Raw genomic sequence first — 23,287 nt, 5'->3', positions numbered from 1 at the left:
TTACTATAGGCACCATCTCTCCCTACTATACCTGCTATCCCACAGTCACACTCCCTTCCCAGAGACTATTTTCCACTTTTACTATAGGCACCATCTCTCCCTACTATACCTTCTATCCCACAGTCACACTCCCTTCCCACAGACTATTATCCCACCGTTACTATAGACACCATCTCTCCCTACTATACCTGCTATCCCACAGTCACACTCCCTTCCCAGAGACTATTATCCACTGTTACTATAGACACCATCTCTCCATACTATACCTGCTATCCCACAGTCACACTCCCTCCCCAGAGACTATTATCCACTGTTACTATAGGCACCATCTCTCCCTACTATACCTGCTATCCTACAGTCACACTCCCTTCCCAGAGACTATTATCCCACTGTTACTATAGGCACCATCTCTCCCTACTATACCTGCTATCCCACAGTCACACTCCCTTCCCAGAGACTATTATCCACTGTTACTATAGACACCATCTCTCCCTACTATACCTGCTATCCCACAGTCACACTCCCTTCCCAGAGACTATTATCCACTGTTACTATAGACACCATCTCTCCCTACTAAACCTGCTATCCCACAGTCACACTCCCTTCCCAGAGACTATTATCCACTGTTACTATAGACACCATCTCTCCCTACTATACCTGCTATCCCACAGTCACACTCCCTTCCCAGAGACTATTATCCCACTGTTACTATAGGCACCATCTCTCCCTACTATACCTGCTATCTCACAGTCACACTCCCTTCCCAGAGACTATTATCCCTCTGTTACTATAGGCACCATCTCTCCCTACTATACCTGCTATCCCACAGTCACACTCCCTTCCCAGAAACTATTATCCCACTGTTACTATAGACACCATCTCTCCCTACTATACCTGCTTTCCCACAGTCACACTCCCTTCCCAGAGACTATTATCCACTGTTACTATAGACACCATCTCTCCCTACTATACCTGCTATCGCACAGTCACACTCCCTTCCCACAGACTATTATCCATTGTTACTATAGGCACCATCTCTCCCTACTATACCTGCTATCCCACAGTCACACTCCCTTCCCAGAGACTATTATCCACTGTTACTATAGGCACCATCTCTCCCTACTATACCTGCTATAACACAGTCACACTCCCTTCCCAGAGACTATTATCCACTGTTACTATAGACACCATCTCTCCCTACTATACCTGCTATCCCACAGTCACACTCCCTTCCCAGAGACTATTATCCCACTGTTACTATAGACACCATCTCTCCCTACTATACCTGCTATCCCACAGTCACACTCCCTTCCCAGAGACTATTATCCCACTGTTACTATAGACACATCTCTCCCTACTATACCTGCTATCCCACAGTCACACTCCCTTCCCAGAGACTATTATCCACTGTTACTATAGGCACCATCTCTCCCTACTATACCTGCTATCCCACAGTCACACTCCCTTCCCACAGACTATTATCCCACCGTTACTATAGACACCATCTCTCCCTACTATACCTGCTATCCCACAGTCACACTCCCTTCCCAGAGACTATTATCCACTGTTACTATAGACACCATCTCTCCCTACTATACCTGCTATCCCACAGTCACACTCCCTTCCCAGAGACTATTATCCACTGTTACTATAGGCACCATCTCTCCCTACTATACCTGCTATCCTACAGTCACACTCCCTTCCCAGAGACTATTATCCCACTGTTACTATAGGCACCATCTCTCCCTACTATACCTGCTATCCCACAGTCACACTCCCTTCCCAGAGACTATTATCCACTGTTACTATAGACACCATCTCTCCCTACTATACCTGCTATCCCACAGTCACACTCCCTTCCCAGATACTATTATCCACTGTTACTATAGACACCATCTCTCCCTACTAAACCTGCTATCCCACAGTCACACTCCCTTCCCAGAGACTATTATCCACTGTTACTATAGACACCATCTCTCCCTACTATACCTGCTATCCCACAGTCACACTCCCTTCCCAGAAACTATTATCCACTGTTACTATAGGCACCATCTCTCCCTACTATACCTGCTATCTCACAGTCACACTCCCTTCCCAGAGACTATTATCCCTCTGTTACTATAGGCACCATCTCTCCCTACTATACCTGCTATCCCACAGTCACACTCCCTTCCCAGAAACTATTATCCCACTGTTACTATAGACACCATCTCTCCCTACTATACCTGCTATCCCACAGTCACACTCCCTTCCCAGAGACTATTATCCACTGTTACTATAGACACCATCTCTCCCTACTATACCTGCTATCGCACAGTCACACTCCCTTCCCACAGACTATTATCCACTGTTACTATAGGCACCATCTCTCCCTACTATACCTGCTATCCCACAATCACACTCCCTTCCCAGAGACTATTATCCACTGTTACTATAGGCACCATCTCTCCCTACTATACCTGCTATAACACAGTCACACTCCCTTCCCAGAGACTATTATCCACTGTTACTATAGGCACCATCTCTCCCTACTATACCTGTTATCCCACAGTCACACTCCCTTCCCAGAGACTATTATCCACTGTTACTATAGGCACCATCCCTCCCTACTATACCTGCTATCCCACAGTCACACTCCCTTCCCAGAGACTATTATCCACTGTTACTATAGACACCATCTCTCCCTACTATACCTGCTATCCCACAGTCACACTCCCTTCCCAGAGACTATTATCCACTGTTACTATAGGCACCATCTCTCCCTACTATACCTGCTATCCCACAGTCACACTCCCTTCCCAGAGACTATTATCCACTGTTACTATAGGCACCATCTCTCCCTACTATACCTGCTATCCCAGTCACACTCCCTTCCCAGAGACTATTATCCCACTGTTACTATAGACACCATCTCTCCCTACTATACCTGCTATCCCACAGTCACACTCCCTTCCCAGAGACTATTATCCCACTGTTACTATAGACACATCTCTCCCTACTATACCTGCTATCCCACAGTCACACTCCCTTCCCAGAGACTATTATCCACTGTTACTATAGACACCATCTCTCCATACTATAGCTGCTATTCCACAGCAACAGTACCTTCCCAAAGGCTGTATGCCCTGTTACTACAATTTGGGATGGGCAAATTTTTTCGCCTTGTTTCGCCGCAGAAATGACGCCCATATACTTGTATAGTGTCGTGCAACAGAAAGAAAAAAAAAGACGCGCATCAAAAACAATTCGAATTAGGTGAATTTTTGCCGAACCTAGACGGGTCAAATTCGCCCATCCTTAACTACAATAGTTGGTGCTGCCGTGGTCAGACTATTTCTCGGTTGGGTTCCCAGTTTGCAAGGGCCATGAGTTTTCTGCATGAACTGTATATTGAGATATAATTCAATAAGATGTACAACAAAACACACTTACTTTTCAGGTCGAGGTTCCTTGCTCCCGCTGTACTTTGGGTTGTGATTTTAGTGTCGATCTTTACAGTATGGAGGTTGCTTGTGTCCCTGGAGATCATAACATTGTGCCATTGATGGTCATTTAAAGGCTTATTGGAGCTTCCTTTAATCAGATTTGCACCATTCCCCAAGTTAAACACATAATGCAAATACCTGCAAGCAAAATGTTAAGAATGAAACTCAACAAACATCAGTATAATATTTTTTATTCCTTGATTCCCTTTTCTGTTGTATTATGTAAGTATTAAATCATTGTATAATTAAAGCAGCCGTCATAAATCAGAAACCCAATTTGATTTGTGATCATTAACACAAACGTTCGATATGTTTAAAACTATTAATGAAGAAAAAAACCCCAGCAAAATATTATTAGTTTTACACCTGTCTCTTCTCAAGTGTAATCCTGCATCTTGGACTGTTGCCATTGACAACCAAGTCAATGTTTCACATATTCACAACATGAAACAATGTAATGTGAATCTTAAAAAGATGCTGGATGGAGACATCAGCATGAGGTTGAATAGATGGTCCAATGAGGACCTCTAGTGGAAACTGTGATGAACAATGCATCTTTCAGTTCTTTGTTTTATTTTCGTCATCAGTTCACTTGTAAGCTGCTGAATATTGCACATCAAAACAACAACACCATAAAAATGTCTCATTAATTAATGAATACACTGTACATTATTAAATTATGTCATTTTCTTGCTACATAGTTGCCTTCACCTGCTTGTACTTACCCTTTAACCAGTTCAACTACAATGAAGTCATTCCCATCCCCACTGTTATAGAGAATAAGCCCATCAGGAGATGTTGTCTTGAACTGGAAGAAAAGGTGCATGGAAGTGTAGGCTTGGAGAGTGGCAAGGGCAACGTAGCTTTCTTTCGTCTTGAATGTGACTGGATCTGCAATGATGTTCTTGAAGACAAAGGGAGCATTCAGTTCACAGTAGTCGATGTCACCGTTCTTGCACAAATCGATGTAGGCCATGCCGTTAAACGTTAAGCTCTGCAAATGCCCAATAAAGTTGGAAGGGACAACAGACAGGTAACGGCGCTCTGTTATTATTCCAGTCTCAATGTTGTGGAACTCCAGTCTTGTGTGATCTCCGGCCATTTGACCTGTGGAGAGAACACAAAACAGGACATACATCTTAAATGTTGCCTCTGTACACGTGGTCTTGTTCAATAGGAACATCATCCGCCTCCTAAAGTGAGAAGGGTCAGATTTAGCAAAAGACACTGCCTAGAAGTGGAACATTTCCAGCCTGGTCGCAGAAATTTTGCTTCAGATGATATTGTAAATAATCGACCAACTGACCCTACCAGCCACTTTTTTCTCCCTTTATGGGACACAGTAGTAGGCCTTATATTTCAGAACCACTGAAGTGATGTTCAAGGTACTGTAAGTTAAAACAAAATTATAAAAACTAAAACCAAATCTGTTTGCTCAGATGCCAATAGAGGTCCTATCCTATTTTATTTTCCCAGCTTTGGGCCAGATTCAATTCAGTGAGAAAAAGGTTTATAACATGAAAAGTCATGAATGAGATTCAATTTGAGATGCAATTCAATTAAAAAAAAAACTTGTCTTACAGTTTATCATGTTAAAACCTTATTGAAGTCTATTGGAAAACATTAAACAAAATTTGGAGAACTTTTTTTCTCCTGAAATTGAATCTTGTCCATGAAATTTCATGTGATAAATCGTGAGATAACTTTTTCTCACTGATTTGAATCTGGCCATTTATATGAACCTTGGAGAGACAGAGGTTTCCAAATGAGAATAAAAGGTATTCAAATGCCTACTGGTGCTTATTATTTACATGGAACTCAACTCAGCTTTGATGTGTCTACTGCAGTGGGAATAATGAAAGGAAATCTCTGACTGGTTGCTATGGGTCATAGAATTGGGGCATATTTGCCCAGTGTTAGTAAATGTGACATCACTGTACCATATTAGCTCAGTGACATCTGTGTCATCAGGCACATGCATGGAAGCCAAGATGGGCAAAAAACGCCCACTGATACCCATGTTTATTATAGGGTTGCTTGTCTTGTTCCTACTGATCACTCTGCCCATGGTAGGTGCTCCCTTGCTTGCTCTGTTCATGTATTAGCTCTTGCCTGAACTTCCTCCAAGGTTTCAGCTAAAAAAAAACTATAACCAGTGGTCCCATTGACTCCTTTGGGCCTCCACTTGTCCTGACACTATAAAATCTCTGAGGGGCCCCTCCAGAGGATGGGGACCCACAAAAACTTTCCCAAATTAAAACTGTCCTTGCAGGCAGCAGAATATGGACCTAAAGAGGCTTTTTACTCCTGCTTATGCCTACAGTATTTACTATTTCTTGCACTTTGTACAAACAGGACCTCCTGTAGAGCTGTAATAAAGCAATTTATGAGCAGAAGATTGATTGTATTTTAGGACAATATCATCCTCATTATTTTTTTAATGTAAAAAGTTTTTAAATATATCTTCATGGATGTTTTTTTCCCTTGTCCTTCTGTGTTGTGTGAACTCTATACAGGTCTCCCACCTTCAGATGTATTCTGCATTTCTCATTCACTACATATACTTATTGAATGGACCTGGAAAACTGACCAGCCACAATTATTGAGACACCTCCATAGCACTTTTTTTTCTTGTTTTTTTTTTAACATTTAAAAGAAACTTCCATTTTAATACGGACTGTGTTCCCAGATCTCCCGTGAATGTTGATAAAATTGTGCAGCACAGCATAAATCAAGCTGCTCTCTAAAACTGATTTAACATAATAAGCATTTTATAGAAGCACATAAAATAGCAGGGAAATGATTAAACTGTCCCTCAAGGTCTTTCATTGATCGGTTATCTTGGTAAATACAAGTGGCTCCAACATTATCAAACCAATCTCCTTCTGCATTTCATAAAGATACCCTAAAGCTGATCCTCATGTTTGGGACTTAATAGTATGATCATCTCTCTGGATTGTGGTAGTGCTCGTTTTTATTAAGGTTAGTCAATCTGGACATTTATTTATTTGTTATCTTCCATTGGTATATAGAACTAACAGGAGCCACACTGCTCTCCTTCTTCCCTTTAGATTCATTTGTTCACCATTGACTACCACCACCATCCCTTACTACTGGGCCATTTACTAAGTGTAGGGCAGGGTGCAAAATGCAAAAAATCCACAACCCACCATGTGTTTTGCAGTTTACACACGGCCATTAACTTCTTTGAATTTCTGCAAAGACCTTCCTTCCCCAATGAATATAGAGCTGCCTGTATTTCCAGACCAATATTCATGAGGAGTAGGCCTTCTTCCTTCTCCCCCAAACCATATCCTAACTTGCATGTTGTTCAGATGGAAAGTTAGGGAGTGCCAATGGGTGCATGATGCAAAGGAGCCCTATACATACCTCCTGCCCTATGGCAGTCAGTAAGAACAGTGCTGCCTTGCATCCGCTGCTAATTCTCTCTACACCAAGGGGTCTATTTATTAAAGGTCGAGTTTTGTTTTTTTCGAAAAAATTCAAGTTTCAAAAAATTCGAATTCACTATTTTCTGGTGTTTGACTCTGGTTTTAGCTCGAAAACATAATAAAGTCAAAGTTTTTCAGCCTATAAACTGAAATAAATTCAAGGTATTTATAAAAACTCATTATGATTTTTTGAGTTTAATTATTAGTAAATGAGCCAAAAATGTGTATGGGAGTTGGGTCGCGTTTGTTTGTGGTAAAATATGAGGAAAAAAAAAAATATATAAGTAATGCCCTTAGTGTTAGATTTCCAATCTAGTGCAAGGTGCACAGCACATTCAAGCCCCTTCACACTAGTGCTTTTTAAATGTGCACTAAGAGGAGTGCTTGGAGGTCATAGTAAATGAGCCCTTATTTCTCATCATTTGTCTCCACATGTTCCTAGTTATCTCTTTTTTTATTCACTTACTCTCTGTTACTTTAAGGGGCACAATGACTAATTTACAAAGATAGGTGCTAAATTGCACCAGTGCAATTTTCTATAGAAATCTGTTCTTTCATACTTTGCTTTCTAACTGGTCATAGAGTGATCATAACTAGTAATTTCTGATTTGCAATGGGTGAAATTTACCACCCATCTTTTCTAAATTAGTCCTATTGTCTTTTTACAACATCCACATCTACTGCCATCTCCTGCCTTAAAATAGTTTTACTGCTCCATACCTCTGGAATCCCACCAAAAGATACATTCCCTCTTTCCAACTATGATCACATCCTGCCATTTGGAACACTGGTGTGGGCCTATCCCTAAGCCATTGTGAACAGCAGTGGCTGTATTAGTATTAATTGGTCAACTCTATGGGGAGGGACCTCCTTTCTCCCAATCCTGTTAGTATATATTTTTATTTATTGCAATGGATGCCCCTGCACAATACCTAATGCGTACCTCTAGATAATGCCAAATGTATTTCCTATCGTTACTGTTTTGAAAGTTAAAATTCACAGGTTTCCTTTAACGATCCAATAAAACTAAAACAAGGAATTTTTACTACCTAACATCACTATGTCATGCCTGGAAGGGGAGACAGTAAGAAAGGAGAAGAAAGACAGAAGTGAAGAGAAGACAAATTGGAATCATCATCGGATAGGGGAAGACGTGATCATGAAATGTAAAAACAGATAAAGAAGAAAATTAACTTTATGATTTAAGGAAACTGAAGAGAAAATGAACAAAAAATGAGAAGCAAAAAGCTGGAAAGAAAATGGACTGTCAATAACAAGGAACAGAAAGATATGCAGGAAGAGAAAGGGAATTCATGAGAAGTTGAGAGAAGGAGACTAAAGGACTTTGGCCCTTTGAGGAGCAAAGAAGAAAAGTAAATTAGAATTGCACATTGGAGACACATTGAAGGGGTTAAAGAGACACTTGAGCACAACATCGGGACATTTAGAAGAAATAATATTTTTAGAGAATGGTGGCACATGTGTAACATACATGTTCATGAAAGTATCTCCTGTGTTGAACCACCAACTGTTAAGAACGATATCCATAACAATGGAATGTGTGGATCCAAGGTTTCAAGGGTTGTTGTTTCCATTTTATTGGTGCCAAAATATTTATAGCACAACTTAGACTGAAGTTTCGGTTTCTCTGTAGTGCTAAGCTTTAGTACAAATTATTCTGTTCTCTTGTGAGGGTATTTATTTGGCCTGTCTTCATTGAAAATAACAGCTTGAATGCTGATTAAATGCTATTTTAGCATGAAAGCCGTAAAGCTCTGTGGCTAACACATCTTCAATATAAAACTTTTTTCATTTCACTACATTTAAGTGGCCTCTGTGGATTCGTTGAGGGCTCATCAACTGCAGGATTAAGTGCTATTTATAAACAACTGCACCTGGGTTGATCCTCAGCTTTGCCAATGGCCAATTGCCTTTTGAAGCTCTAGTATCACAAGTGAATCCTCTATCTCTACAACAATATTTAAAGAAAAAAAACTTTGTAAGTGAACTGTTTTAATATCATAAACAATAATAAAACTATATCGAAAACAATGAACTCTGAATTATAAAGTTGAGTTTCATTGGGAATAGTTCATCCAGAATTGATCTATGAATCAAGTAAAAAGTTCCAAACTGTGGTACTTTAAGAATATATATATATATATATATATATATATATATATATATATATATATATATATATATATATATATATATATATATATAGCTAAAAAAGGAATATTTTCAGTAAAAGAATAACACACCACACTCTAAAACACAAATTAAATAGGGATAGTTTTAAAAGTTGTAAACTACCTAATATAGAATTTTTAATTTAATTGAAACATTTAATGTTCTTTCTTATATGAAAAGTAATCATCAAGAGGCAGGGGTTTAATTAATGCGCATCTGATGTTCCTTTTTATTAACATTATAAAAGCATAAAGGCTTATGACAAACTGTTTGCGTTTGGAATGTTTTTATTTCCATCACATGAAACAGTTTGCAAAAAAGAAAAGGGGAAAAAAGTGCACATGCTCTTGGCTTCTCCATCTAGAAAACAACGTCTAGTAAATGCACAATCCGTCGATTTTTCCATTAAGGAAGGATATGTTGATATATATTTTGCCTCCGCTGTGCAGTCATTAGCATTGAATTCTGCCAAGGAGCTAGTGCTTTTCAGATGTATAATATGATTTGCTCCATTATCATTGTGATTCATGGAACACTTCACATTTCTATGCCTCATGCTTTTTCATCTGTCAGTTTTGAAAATGGAATCCAGTGGATATATCTTGATCTAAGGTAGGTCAAAGGCCCTTTTTGTTTGAAGGAGAAGTCTACCTTAAAATAAACTCTTTGTAGGATCTTGATCAGTGGTTTAAACTTGGAGAACAGCCTTATTCCTGAGGCTTTGTTGTAGGACTTTTATGAAATCCACACCTCCCATTTATACAGTAGAAGCCACACCTCCCATTTATACAGTAGAAGCCACACCTCCCATTTATACAGTAGAAGCTATTAAACACACCAAATTGCAATTGACCTTATTTTTATTACTTACTATAGTTGTTTAAATATTTAATTTTTCTGTCCTACATTCCAGTTTGAAAATTAGAATGAAGGTGGCCATAGACGCACAGATAATATCGTACAAAATTATTTTTTGTACAATGTTCGGTGTGTGTATGGTGGGAAAAGAGCCGGCCGATATTGGCAGAAGACTTGGATATCGGTCGGCTTGTCGATCGGGATGGACAGAGAATTTTGAATGGGTGCCTTTGAAGGTACCCAAACATTGGCCATTGTTTTAGTGCTGAATAGTCAGATACAGATAGAATTCTATTTGTATATATTATGATTCAGCTCTACACATGTGTACTGAAACTAACGATCTTTCTTGGAAAGATCTTTTCCACGAAAGAACGTAATTGTTACATCTATGGCCACCTTTAGACTTCTCTTCAAGGTCAAGGCCACCGCGGATCTTTAAAATGAGGATATGAGCCTCCAAATACAATCCTATTTTATTTCCTGCTGATTGACAGCATTTCTTTTGCCCTGATTTTGATTACCTAAGCTTAAGGGTCATTATTTTTATAGGGCCGGCATATAATGGGTCAGTAATAGTATATAAACTTAAAAAATATCCCAGTTATGAAATATTCTAAAGTTAATTACCTTAAATTACAAAATGAATGAAAAAGAGTTTAAAAATGAACTAGAGGAAAAACGAGATAAGAATGAATTGGTTCCTTATCAGTCCTGCAATGTTGCAACCAAATGATATAGGGTCAGCTGAGATCCTTGCACTGCCTGTAGCATTCCCTTTGTGATACTCAACTCTGAGCGCTCGTTCTTCATTGCTGGTCAGAGGTCAACCCTGAAGATTGGTCTTTATGTTATTACAGCAATAGATCTGTGTGTTCCATGGAATCTTGCCTCTGGCAAGTCCACCAGCTGCTTGGATTTATCAATGGTCTAGCTATTTATAGAGTGCTCCTTATCACAGTAGACAACTGTAGATGAAATAATGGCACAGGTGTATTAGCCACTTATTTGGCATTGGTTAAATGGCTTGGTGGAATGTTAATTAACATAAAAATAAAGAAATAGAGTATGTGCAAGAAAAAATTAGTAAGGATTATCTCCTTGGAAACTGCTGTTGGATGATGTTTGGTCAGTATTGCAAAGTAAGCCCAGGAAGATATAAGCAGGTGTTTATTAAAATAATACAGCAGCCCATGTAAATGTATCTTTATTAGCATGGACTTAATACCCACAAAGGAACACAGGCATTCTGTCTAGAAATAATAGTCATATACGTACCTGTCATTCCTTGTTGATCATCCACCGTCAACTTTAAACTCTTCCCTCGTCTGATCACACGTACTGTGTGCCACTCATTATCATTGAGGTTATAGCCAGCATAAAGTGTTTCTGGGCCTTTGCCTGTAGGACATGCCAAACAGTCATTACTGAAGCACAGCACAACAATGAAACAAGTGAACCTCTTACAGAGGAAGAACAGAATTGCATAAATACGATAGCCATTGCCAAATATACAGAGAGACGAACAGACACAGAGTTTGAATTGTGCACATCCTTTCTGCATTTGTTTAGTTTAACATAGAAAGGCACATTCAGGCAGCCTGCGAGGATTAATGTACTGTTGCAATCTTACTTTTTTCAATTACAGGAACCTTCTAGAGTATTGATTTTTGGAAATATTTACAACCCAAACAGTGGCGCTGACTGAGAGTAATGGAAGTTTTAGTGCGCCTGGTAAGCCATAGGTTTCTGTTTGGCTTATGGGGACTCATTCAAGCATTTTATGTTGTAGATGGTGCAAACTAATTTGAAGTATCTGACACAACAAGCCGTATATTTCTCCATTGAAAGTTAAAAGCATGGATATTGTGCTGCAGTACCAGGAATACAGTCCACTCCATCTGTAATGTGGTTAGCACTGCTGCCTTCTAGTATTCTGACTCTGAATTTGATTGTGATTAGACTACAGTTACAGTCTCTAACTGTAGAAGATAAATGCCTCTAAACATTAACATTAGAATATGTGAGGTCACACATATAGGGGCAGATTTATCAAGGGTCAATTTTCAAGTTCATGGGAGTTCGTAAAAACCCCCATAAAATTCCATGAACTCAAAATTCAAAAAAAAAAGACCAATTGGAAATTTTCAAAAAAAAATCTAATTTTGCCAATTCAGTTGAATGGGATTGATCCGCAAACTTGAATCGAATTTCGAATCGAATTTGAATCAAATTTGGTTCCAATTCGAACTGAATTCGAATCAAATTCAAATCGAATTTGAACTCGAGTATCAGGATGTCTCCAAACAACTACGAATTGATTCCAGGATGTCCCTTATAGGCTAAAACAGCAACTCGGAAGGTTTAATGTGGCAAATGGTCCAATTCAAAATCTTAAAGCGGCAGTACACCATAAATTTGATTTTTTTTTTAAAAAACTTGAATTGAATTTTAACTATTCCCTAGTCGAATTACACTAAAATAAACTCAAAATTCGTGTTTTCACTTCAACCCTTAATAAATATGCCCCCTAATGTACAACCCCCTCAGTTTCTTGTAGACCACTTACATAGCCCCCAGTTGTCTTTAAATGGAATCTGACATTGAAAAACAAACACATTTTTTTTTAAATAATTTGTAAATAATTTTGAAATCTGGCATGTTGTCAGTTTCCCAGGTGCCCCCAGTCACGTGACTTGTGCACTGATAAACTTCAGTCACTCTTTACTGCTGTGCTGCAAGTAGGAGTAATACAAACCCCCTCCACCCCGAGCAGACCTTTAACAGAACAATAGGAAGGTAACCAGATAAAAGACCCCTGACACCTGCATTGCTCCCATGCCCCACCTAGTGGTAGATATAAGAACAATACTCAATAGTAAAAATCCAGGTGTAGCTAATCCAAGTTCCTTCTTCATTTACATTTAGTAGAAGAAACAATAACTGATCTGAAAGCAGTTCCATCGTGAAGTATTGGCCCTTTCTGAAAGCACATGACCAGGCAAAATGACCTGAAATGGCTGCCTACACGCCAATATTACAACTAAGATACATTTATTGTCGCAAGAATAAATTTTTAAATCAGATTACGTGCAATGTTCATAATGTAATTTAGCAATACAAATATTCCATAAATATCATGACAGAATCCCTTTAATTCTGACAGCACTGATTTGTTGACGTGCAGTGGGGAGATGTGCGCTATGGATGGTTGATTTACATAAATAGAGTTTATGTGTAGCTATTCCTGCACAAGTTAATTAAAGGCTTTTAAAAGAAAGTGCTCAATATTACTGCAACTCAGACAAATGACTTTCACCATCGCTATCAAATTTGTATTCATTTTAATGTCTGCCTTTTTGCCCTTACTTAAATACATTCTCCACGATGTACAACAGCACTTGACCTCAGGTGTACTAATCAGCCAAGTATTCACTGTAGAAACTCTTTACCATTGAAATTCAGCCATTACATCGCATTTAACCATTTCTAAGAGTATATTAGAGTTGAGGCACCACTACTATGCAAAGAACAACAACCCAACACTCTGGTTTATTAGACCGAAATTCTAACTGAACTGACCTAAGATGCAATAAATGTAATGAAGGAACACATATAACTTGCATACAACCCCTTGTAGTCCAAAATTCCGCCATTGTTTGAAGGAAGAACACATATCTAGTATAGTAAATGTTACGGCAATAGCACTGAAGTTAAATTGCATGCTATAATGGAGTTCATGAAACATATTAAGGGGCAGATTTATCAAGGGTCGAAGTGAATTCAAGGGGATTGTTGAAGTAAAAAAATTCTAAATTTGAAGTAATTTTTTGGATACTTCGACCATCGAATAGGATACTACGACTTCGAATTTACTTTGAATTTGATTCAAAGTAAAAATGGCTTGAATATTCGACCATTCGATAATCGAAGTACTGTCTCGACTTCAATACTTCGCCAAATTAAACCCGCCGAATTGCTATGTTAGCCTATGGGGACCTTCTACAAACTTTTTCCAAATCTTTACACATCGAATTAAAATCCTTCGATCGATCGCTGAAATCCTTTGAATCTTTCGATTTTAATTGAACGATTTTAATTCAATTGATTCGATTTTAATTTGATCGGTTGCCAAATACTCAGGAAAAAACTTTGAATTCGATGGTCGAATTTCGAAGTATTTTCAACTTTGAAATTCGACCCTTGATAAATCTGCCCCTAAGGGTAAATTTTTATTGCAAAGAAGTCACTAGTGATGGGCGAATTTGCGCCATTTTGCTTCGCCGAAAAATGCGCGAATTTCGTGCGAAATTCGCAAAACGGCGAAAAATTCTCAAAACTGCTAGCCAAAACTGAAAACAATGATCATAATAAAGATCTAATATTAAAGAAAGTGGTAGACTGCACCTCCAAACAATATGGGGATGATTTATCAGCGTTCAAATTAAATTTTTTGCTTTGATTCAAAAAATTTTTGCACAAAAACTCACTTATACAAATTATATTTTCAAAAACTCAAATGTTCCGGATTTATTAAGCACAAAATACTCGAAGAACTCAAATGTAAAACTTCAGCACTTAAAAGCTTACAAGATCAAGTATCATGTATCAATGGAGGTTGTCCGAGGCAACATTCCAGCCATTTCTTTTATTTGAGATTTTTGAGTTTTCTGGAGCTTGTCAACTCACAAATTTGAGGTATTCGAGTTTTTTTACTAGGGTTTTTCTTAATAAATACTGTAAGAAAACATTTGATTTTTTTGAAGTTGTGTTCATTTGAAGTATAGAGAAAAAAACCCTCTAAAACCTCACAAATTCGATTTTTGATAAATAAGCAAATATGTCATCATAATAAACACAAACACACTTTTATTATTATTATTATTATTATTATTATTACTATTATTAGTAGTACATAAATACAAATTTATTAATATTAATTTAATTAGTATTAATTACATAACTTATATAGACTAAATGAAGGTGTTGTGAGGGTTTTCTTTATATAGGGATATTTATGATCAACAGACTTGCAACTTTAGGCGCTACCAGTCAATGGCTACTAAAGTGATAAAAAGTATCATCTTGTAAAAAAATATGTTATTTACTCAAGGGAATAAAGAAATATAATCTATATAGATCCCTAGGAAGGCCTCACCTTGAGTATGCAGTGCAGTTTTAGGCCCCAGTCTGTAAAAAATGATATTAAATAAGCTGGAAATAGAGCAGAGATGGGCAACTAAAATGAAACAATTCAGCTATAAAGAAGATGCAAAGTTGAGCAGTCTTACTAAATTAGAGGGCATTGTAGACTGATAGAGGGAAACTATAATCGACTATGTAAGCATGATATAGAATGATACCTAAAAAAGTAACCTACAATAAAGAGAGCCTTAAAATATACCAGAATTAGCCGTTCATCTAATGACACCAATAGAAATGCCAGACCAGATGCAATAAGCCTTTCTTTTGGACTGCAGGGTAAATAGTCAACTCTAGACGCTGCTAATGAAGATTCTGCTGAAAATTGTCCAAGACTGTTGTTAGCCAACAATAACAGTAGCAATATAATATTTCATTGTAAAGAGAATAATCATAGAGTGTGAATTGCTACACAAATTATCATGATACAGAGGGGACACTGGGGCAAGAGCATGGCGCTGAGAAACAAATGTCTTGTCTACTACCCTATTGAGAATTTGCACCTTCTCCTGAAAACATTCCTTATCCCTTGCTCATTATTGTTTGCAAAACTATGCCTCTTTGGTATTGGGCAGCGTGGTTTTAATTACTGTTAAATAAAGGTTATGTTTTAACACACTGAGGGGCAGATTTATCAAGGGTCAAAGTGAATTAGAGGGAATTTTCGAAGAAAAAAAAATTGAAATTCGAAGTAATTTTTTGAATACTTTGACCATCGAATAGGATACTACAACTTTGACTTTGAATTTGATTCAAATTAAAAATAGATTGAATATTCGACCATTCGATAATCAAAGTACTGTCTCTTTAAAAAAAACTTTGACTTCAATGAAACCAATCCAAATTAAACCTGCCGAAGTGCTATGTTAGCCCCTGGGGACCTTCTGGAGCATTTTTCTAAGTTTTTGGAAGTCGAAGTAAAATTGTTAGATCGATCGCTGAAGTCCTTCGAATCGTTCGATTCGAAGGATTTAATCGTTCGTTCAAAGGATTTTACATTGACCGCAGGATACCCAAATTGGATGAAAAAAACTTTGATAGTCGAAGTCAAAGTATTTCAGTTCAATGGTTGAATTTCAAAGTATTTTTAACTTCGAAATTCGACCCTAGATAAATCTGCCCCAATAGTTACTGTTTTGCCAAACTATGTAATGTAAAGTGAACATCAGAGTGCTGATTGGGTTTGGTCCAAATCCCTCTACCTAGAAACCAGCAAGTGATTGGCCAAAGAGCTGAAGGAGAATTAATACAGCCTGAAAGTAAGGAGGAGTATTATAGGAGTATATTAGTTGCCTCCAAATGTAGTGATGGGCGAATTTATTCACCAGGCGTGAATGTGCAGAGAATTTATGCGTTTCGCAGCCGGAAACTGCCGAGAAAAATCCGCGATGGATGGTTGATTTACATAAATACAGTTTATGTGTAGCTATTCCTGCACAAGTTAATTAAAGGCTTTTAAAAGAAAGTGCTCAATATTACTGCAACTCAGACAAATGACTTTCATCATCGCTATCAAATTTGTATTCATTTTAATGTCTGCCTTTTTGCCCTTACTTAAATACATTCTCCATGATGTACAACAGCACTTGACCGCAGGTGTGTTAATCAGTATTCCCTGTAAAAAAGCCTCTAGTTTTACCACTGAAATTCAGCAATTACATCGCATTTAACTATTTCTAAGAGCAGATTAGAGTTGAGGCACCACTGCTAGGCAAAGTACAACAACAACACAACACTCTGGTTAATTAGACCGAAATTCTGTGTGTTTCACAGTCTAACTGAACTGATCTAAGATGCAATAAATGTAATGAAGGAACACTTATATAACTTGCATACAAACCCTTGTAGCCCCAAATTGCACCATTCTTTGAAAGAAGAACACACATATCTATAGAACAAGTTATAGCACTGAAGTGAAATTGCATGGTATAATGGAGTTCATGAAACATTTTAAGGGTAAATTTGTATTGCAAAGAAGTCACCTTGGGCAAATTAGCCCATCGTTATCCAAATGACCCCAAAGAGTTCTTGTATCTGATCACTGTTCCATGCTCAGCACATGCAAATCACAGACTTTAATGGGAAGCAGGGCACTAGTGTGCGTTCTGTATCAATGTGTAATGCGCATTATGCACAAGCCAGGACAGCAAATCACTTGCGGAGAGGTGACTGGGTACAAAAACCTTATAGGGTATAGAAATATTGCACGAGACAAGAGGAGTTCTGTCTTGCAGAAAAAGGATTAAGCTAGTGCGTTATTAGGGCTACTGGGAAATGTCAGGACGCCATTAGTAATGGGCGAATTTGGGGCATTTCACTTTGCCACAAAATTTGCGAATTTCCCGATAAATTCGAGAAACGGCAAAAATTTGCGAAACTGCATCCTTTTTTTGACCAAATTGCAGCGGCGGTTTTCGTGAATTTATTCGCCGGCTGCGAATCGCAGGAATTCACCGCGAATTCGCGCCTGCCGAATAAATTCGCCCATCACTATTGAACTTTGCTTTGAATCAAGTGTAAAGTGCAAAGATCAGCTCTGTGGCTGCAAGACAGCCCAGTAGTCTTGTGTCTGCATGTTGTGCCTGATTGTGCTACTTACTCTATGCTTCTGAATGACATACAAGCTATGGGGTTTAATGGAATGTCACCTTCAATGGAATGTCACCCACTAGTGATGGACACATTTGTCCTGCTTCGCCCAAAAAAATTCTGTGAAATTCAATATACGGCGAAAAATTTGCGAAATGCTAATTTGACGCCCGTGTAAATTGTGACGCTTGCAAAATGTGGAAATTGCACCTGCCGAATTTATACTATCACCCACCACTCTTCCATATGAATACAGCTTTGATGGTGGCAGGCAGTGTTATACTAAATTGTATCTCCTCGTGCTCCGTTGCAAAGAGCTGTCCCTTCAGTTACACAACATGGAACAGGGTAAAATGTACAAAAAACACAGCTTTATTATAGTAAATGTTTTTTTTTGCAAATTGCAACCTGCCTGCTAGTTTGTAACCAAAGCCTGGGACTGGAAATCTTAGCAATAGTTTCCGGTGGTTTCGACAACGTGTTTGGATCTATGAATTTAATACAGGGTAAGTTGGAGTAGTGAAAATAAACATTGGATCTACAACAACTTGTATAAGAGTTTGAAAGTTTAAAGCTGGTGGCTGAGAACCCAAATGTTTAATACACACATATAAAGCTTATCATAAAAGTGTCCACACTCCAATATCTGTGTTTATTAAAGTGTTTATTCCCTAAATTGGACCAACATTTTTGCTCCGACCTGGGGCCTTTCTCAAAGAGGAGCTGAATTATTAGCAAAATGTATGTAATAAATGTGATAGACCCCTCTATTGTTGCAGAGGGCGATATACTGCTTAATTAGGCCTCAGACTGACTATTGTTGCTTTGTGCATTTATAGTTGATAGTTAACTTTTAGTATTTTACAATTCTGAGCAACTTTTCAGTTGGCCTTTCTTTTTACTTTTTTTTACTTTTTGAATTATTTGACCACATCAAAAAAAAAAAATGTATTGTTATTGCTATTTTTTTATTAATCATCTTTCTATTCAGGCCTCTCCTATTCATATTCCAGTTTCTCATTGACATCAATGTATGGTTGCTAGAGTAATTTGGCCCCTAGCAACCAGATGGCTGACTGATGAGCTGCAGAATAAAAAGCTAAATAACTCAAAATCCACAAATAATAAAAAAAATGAAAAACAATTGCAAATTGTTTCAGAAAATCCCTCTCTACATCATACTATCAGTTCATTTATAACAACACTTTTAAGATTGACACCCCTGCAGACCATAGGTTGTAGCCAATTGAAATAAATGAAGTATAGATGTTTTTGGAAAGCATCAGACAGAGGGCAAGGACAGGGTCTGTACAGTTGGTGTGTAGTTCAGCTGCAAGACCAGCCAGGGAAAACAGAAGGGTTCTAGTAAGGGATTCACCCAAATACGTAATGATTAGTGATGGACGAATTTCTCCCATTTCACAGGAAATTTGCGAAACAATGAAAAATTTACGAAACTCGAATTTTGATGCCCGCATCAATTTTGACACTCGCATTTAACGCCGGTATCAATTTGACGCCATCGTTAAAGTCAATGGGCATCCGAATAGTATTGACGCACATCAACTATGACGCAAGCGACTTTTCCAACGTGCGTCACAGCATTGTACGGGGTGGTGTTTTAAGGGCCAGATGCATGGAGCATATATATACAGAAATGGAAAATCTACTGTGAAACTATTTTAACTTTTTGTGACCTTAATTTTAAAGGTGAACTGCCCCTTTAACGGAAGTATTATAACTTTTATAATGTATTTATGTATTTATATATTAAAAGGTATTTATAAAACGATATACACCCTGATGTATAATGTGCATGTGCCTGCCTCTAAGCTACCCAAATAGCTGCAGCCTTTCTCAGCATCTATTTCTATTATTGTTCATATTCTCTCAGTCCTGAATGGAACATGTATCTAGATGGCTTTATACTGACAGTAAGAGACCACAAGATGTCACTAGTTTTCTACCAATTATTAGTGTACATTGCCGGCATTCTAACGCTAGATGGTGTGTGTTGTATTTTTTATTTTATTTATATAATGTTGGACATAGAAGCTTTGCAAAGGATGGATGGCACCCAAAATATTGTCGCGAGACCATTCATTCTTCCTGTTCTTAAGCTGGAGGAGGAATGTTTTTTAAATATCATGGGTAGATCTGTGGACATCCCATATGAACATTATACGTATATGTTTGCACTTATGGACAGGAGTGATTACATTTATATATGAGTTCAGTTACATTAGTTATGATATGCAGGATTCTTTCCACCTCATAATTAACAATATTCGGCATAAGTAGGGATGGACGAATCTGTGGTGTTTCGCTTCACCGAAAATCATTTTGACGCGCAACAATTTTGACACACAACAATTTTGTCCAAAGGCATTAATAGTCAATAGGCTTCCGAATAATTTTGACGCTCGTCAATTTTATGTGCGCGACTATTCTATTCAACAATTTTTTTTTTTGCAACTGATTTTTCACAGTGAATTTTGCTGTTTTTCACTGGTGAAACGCGTAAATTCACCACAAATTCATGCCTGGTGAATTTATTTTACCATCACTAGGTATACTGTAAGCAATTTTTCCTTTAATGGCTGCTCAAGAAATGGTGGACAGAACACTCCAAACTCATTGTAGTACATTTCTTTTTGACTCAACCTCAATTACAGATACTACTGATTTGGTCTTAATGCATCTGCCTGTGTCCAACTGTAGGACTGGTGGGCCACTATAACAAACAAGGGAAAGTTGTGCTCACCACTAATTTTTAAAACCATTAGGCCTGGGGTACAATGAGGCTGTGACCACAAAATACATATAGACAAATACAAGAGTCCTCTGCACTCAACCCATTATCAATATATTTAAGACAGAGACATTTTGTGCTACTGAAAAATGCCTTACAAAACAGGGATTGTTTGTCCATATATTGCAATATATTTAGGCTGAACAACTACGTCAAAGTCATCCCATATCTGGCCAGTCCTACACTCAATTTTCATCTGATTCATTAAGAATTCAATTGCTTAATTATACATTTTACTGGGACTGGTGGGCCACCCCAGCAGCAGCCACCCTCCAGTACCTGCACTCCTACCTTCTTCTTTTAGCAGGTGGGGGGGGGGAGTTGGAAGCTGCAGTAGGCTTTGCGCATGGAGCAGGTCTGGGCTGGCGGGGCCCACGTGGTCCGGAGTTTTTTCCCGGTGCCCTGCCGACCCAGTCTGACCCTGCCTGTGTCTTATATCAAAACAATTGTCTTCTCTAATTATGATCTGTTCGAAGTCAAAAGGTTAATGATATACTGTAGCTGTTTATACCATGACTGACTCTTGAGAACTAAGGATTCTGGCAAAATCAGCCCAAGTTTTTCCTGTTTGATGACCTGCCCAAACAAGCAGAGCATTCCATGTATGGAACACTATTCCCAACGCTGTTATCCTCTACACTGGACAGAGGTCTTGTCAGTGCCTAGCATTTAAAGGATGAGTAAACCTTTAAAATGAGTGAATGTAAAATTGATGAGAACTTTTGCAATGTACATTCATTGTTTTTTTTTTAAATTCAAAGATGTTAAAGGATACATGCACTATGAAAGGGAATGTAATGTCTACAAAAATCCTATCTTTACTTTCTTTAATGAAAAAGAAACTTACCGTATATACTCGAGTATAAGCCGAGTTTTTCAGCCCCCAAAATATGCTGAAAAGCTTAACCTCGGCTTATACTCGGGTCAAGCGCAAAAACGGTCGCCAGCGCCTAAGAATAGTCGCCGGCGCCCAAGAATAGTCGCCAGCGTCCAAGAATAGTCGCCAGCGTCCAAGAATAGTCGCCAGCGTCCAAGAATAGTCTCCAAGAATATTCGCCGCCATCCAAGAATGGTCGCTGGCATCTAGGGATGTAGCGAACTGTTCTGCGGCGAACTTGTTCGCGCGAACATCGGCTGTTCGCGTCCGCCGCAAGTTCGCGAACGTCGCGCGACGTTCGCCAATAGGCGTTCGCGTCAAAATCGTTCGACCATTCGACCATTCGATCGCTAAAATCGAACGATTTTCGTTCGAATCGAACGATCGAAGCCATTGGATTGAATGAAATCATTCGATCGAATGGCTTCGATCGTTCGATTCGAACGAAAATCGTTCGATCGAACGATTAAAATCCTTCGATCGTTCGAATCGAACGATTTTCGGATGTTCGAAGTTCGCGAACTGTTCGCATTTTTTGCCGGTGTTCGCGAACGGCCTTCGCGAACACATACTCGGCGGTTCGCTACATCCCTACTGGCATCCAAAAACGAGACGCCGACACCTCCAATGGGAGCAGAAACCCTCAATTTTTTGATTGAAACTTACCAGAAGCTGCTGCATTTCTCACCCTAGGCTTATACTCGAGTCAATAAGCTTTCCCAGTTTTTGGAGGTAAAATTAGGTACCTCGGCTTATACTCGGGACGGCTTATACTCGAGTATATACGGTATCTTCAATATAGTTTAATTAAAAAATCATTTGTATAAGAAACCTGACCATATGCAGTGCAATTCCCCCTTCGTTTTACTTGCTCTGGTTGCTGTGGATAGAAAGTTCCTAACTTTTCTGCAGAGAAATAATCATACTTTCAAACAGCAGGGGGAGCCCCCCCATCACCTTACTTCCCAGAACTTGAGCAGCTTTGTTTGTTTCCCTGTAGAGCAGCCCGTGACTGTGTAGAGATTCCAATCTGCAGCAGTCAGATCAAATAAATAAAGGGGGAATTTCACAGTCAGGTTTCCTATAAAAATGCTACAGATTTATTATTGGCGATAGGTTTCTTTTTCAGTTAATTAAGTAAAAATGGGATTTTATTTTTGCCTTTACATCCTCTGTTTCCAACTCCAGCTGCAGGGACAAAGATCATGGAGCCAGATTTAAACAGATAAACTGGGATTCTATTTGGAGGTTTTATTTTTGCTGCAGCCACTGGTTATGGAGAGTTGGAGAAAGTTTGTATTAAACAATACAAAAACTATAAAATCCACATTAGATTACATGACGACACAGAACCCAGTGCAGTCTGTATATTTTGATTATTTATCAGTCTTGCTGTATCGGCTTCTGGCAGATATTATTTGACTTGTGCTGTTTGGATAATTTATGATGATCCCTAAGCAGGACAGACCACACTGAGCATGTGCACAGTCTTGGTCTTGCAAAGATGTATAACAAAGTTACAAGATGGTGACCCCCTGTGGCCAACTTTGAAAGCATAAATCATTTGTTTGATTAGGCTTGTGGTGCAGTAAGTTCATGTTTATGTTTAGTATACAAAATACAGCATTTCTAGCCTTATTCTATTTTAGACTTTAGTTTCCCTTTAACATGAATGAATTTTATTTACAAGTGTTCCTGACCACTCTGACCACCAAGTAGTCAAGGAAGTTGTCAGAAGAAAGAATGAGGCCTGCTCCGATGTTCTTCTGGCTAGGAAATATTTGAAAAAGTTTTCTATTTATTTTCCAAACCAGAAGAA

At 38.4% G+C, this 23,287-nt stretch overlaps 1 protein-coding gene across 27 annotated transcripts in view; it reads right to left on the bottom strand.

The window, feature by feature from the left end:
* The window catches only part of LOC108716082 (neurexin-1), an 861,870-nt gene that overhangs the window by 422,679 nt on the left and 415,904 nt on the right, over nt 1–23,287 (bottom strand). For all 27 annotated transcript variants that reach the window (XM_041562467.1, XM_041562483.1, XM_041562470.1 and 24 more), the window contains 3 exons: nt 11,267–11,389; nt 4,211–4,592; nt 3,433–3,623 (listed from right to left, as the gene is read on the bottom strand). In XM_041562467.1, the coding sequence (XP_041418401.1) occupies nt 3,433–3,623; nt 4,211–4,592; nt 11,267–11,389 (696 nt within the window). The remainder of the gene's footprint in view (nt 1–3,432; nt 3,624–4,210; nt 4,593–11,266; nt 11,390–23,287) is intronic.

Source organism: Xenopus laevis, chromosome 5L, assembly GCF_017654675.1.
Source record: "Xenopus laevis strain J_2021 chromosome 5L, Xenopus_laevis_v10.1, whole genome shotgun sequence".
NCBI classification, from domain to species: domain Eukaryota; kingdom Metazoa; phylum Chordata; class Amphibia; order Anura; family Pipidae; genus Xenopus; species Xenopus laevis.
The sequence above is the reverse complement of the archived record's forward strand: the minus strand, read 5'-3'. Positions and strand labels throughout refer to the sequence as shown.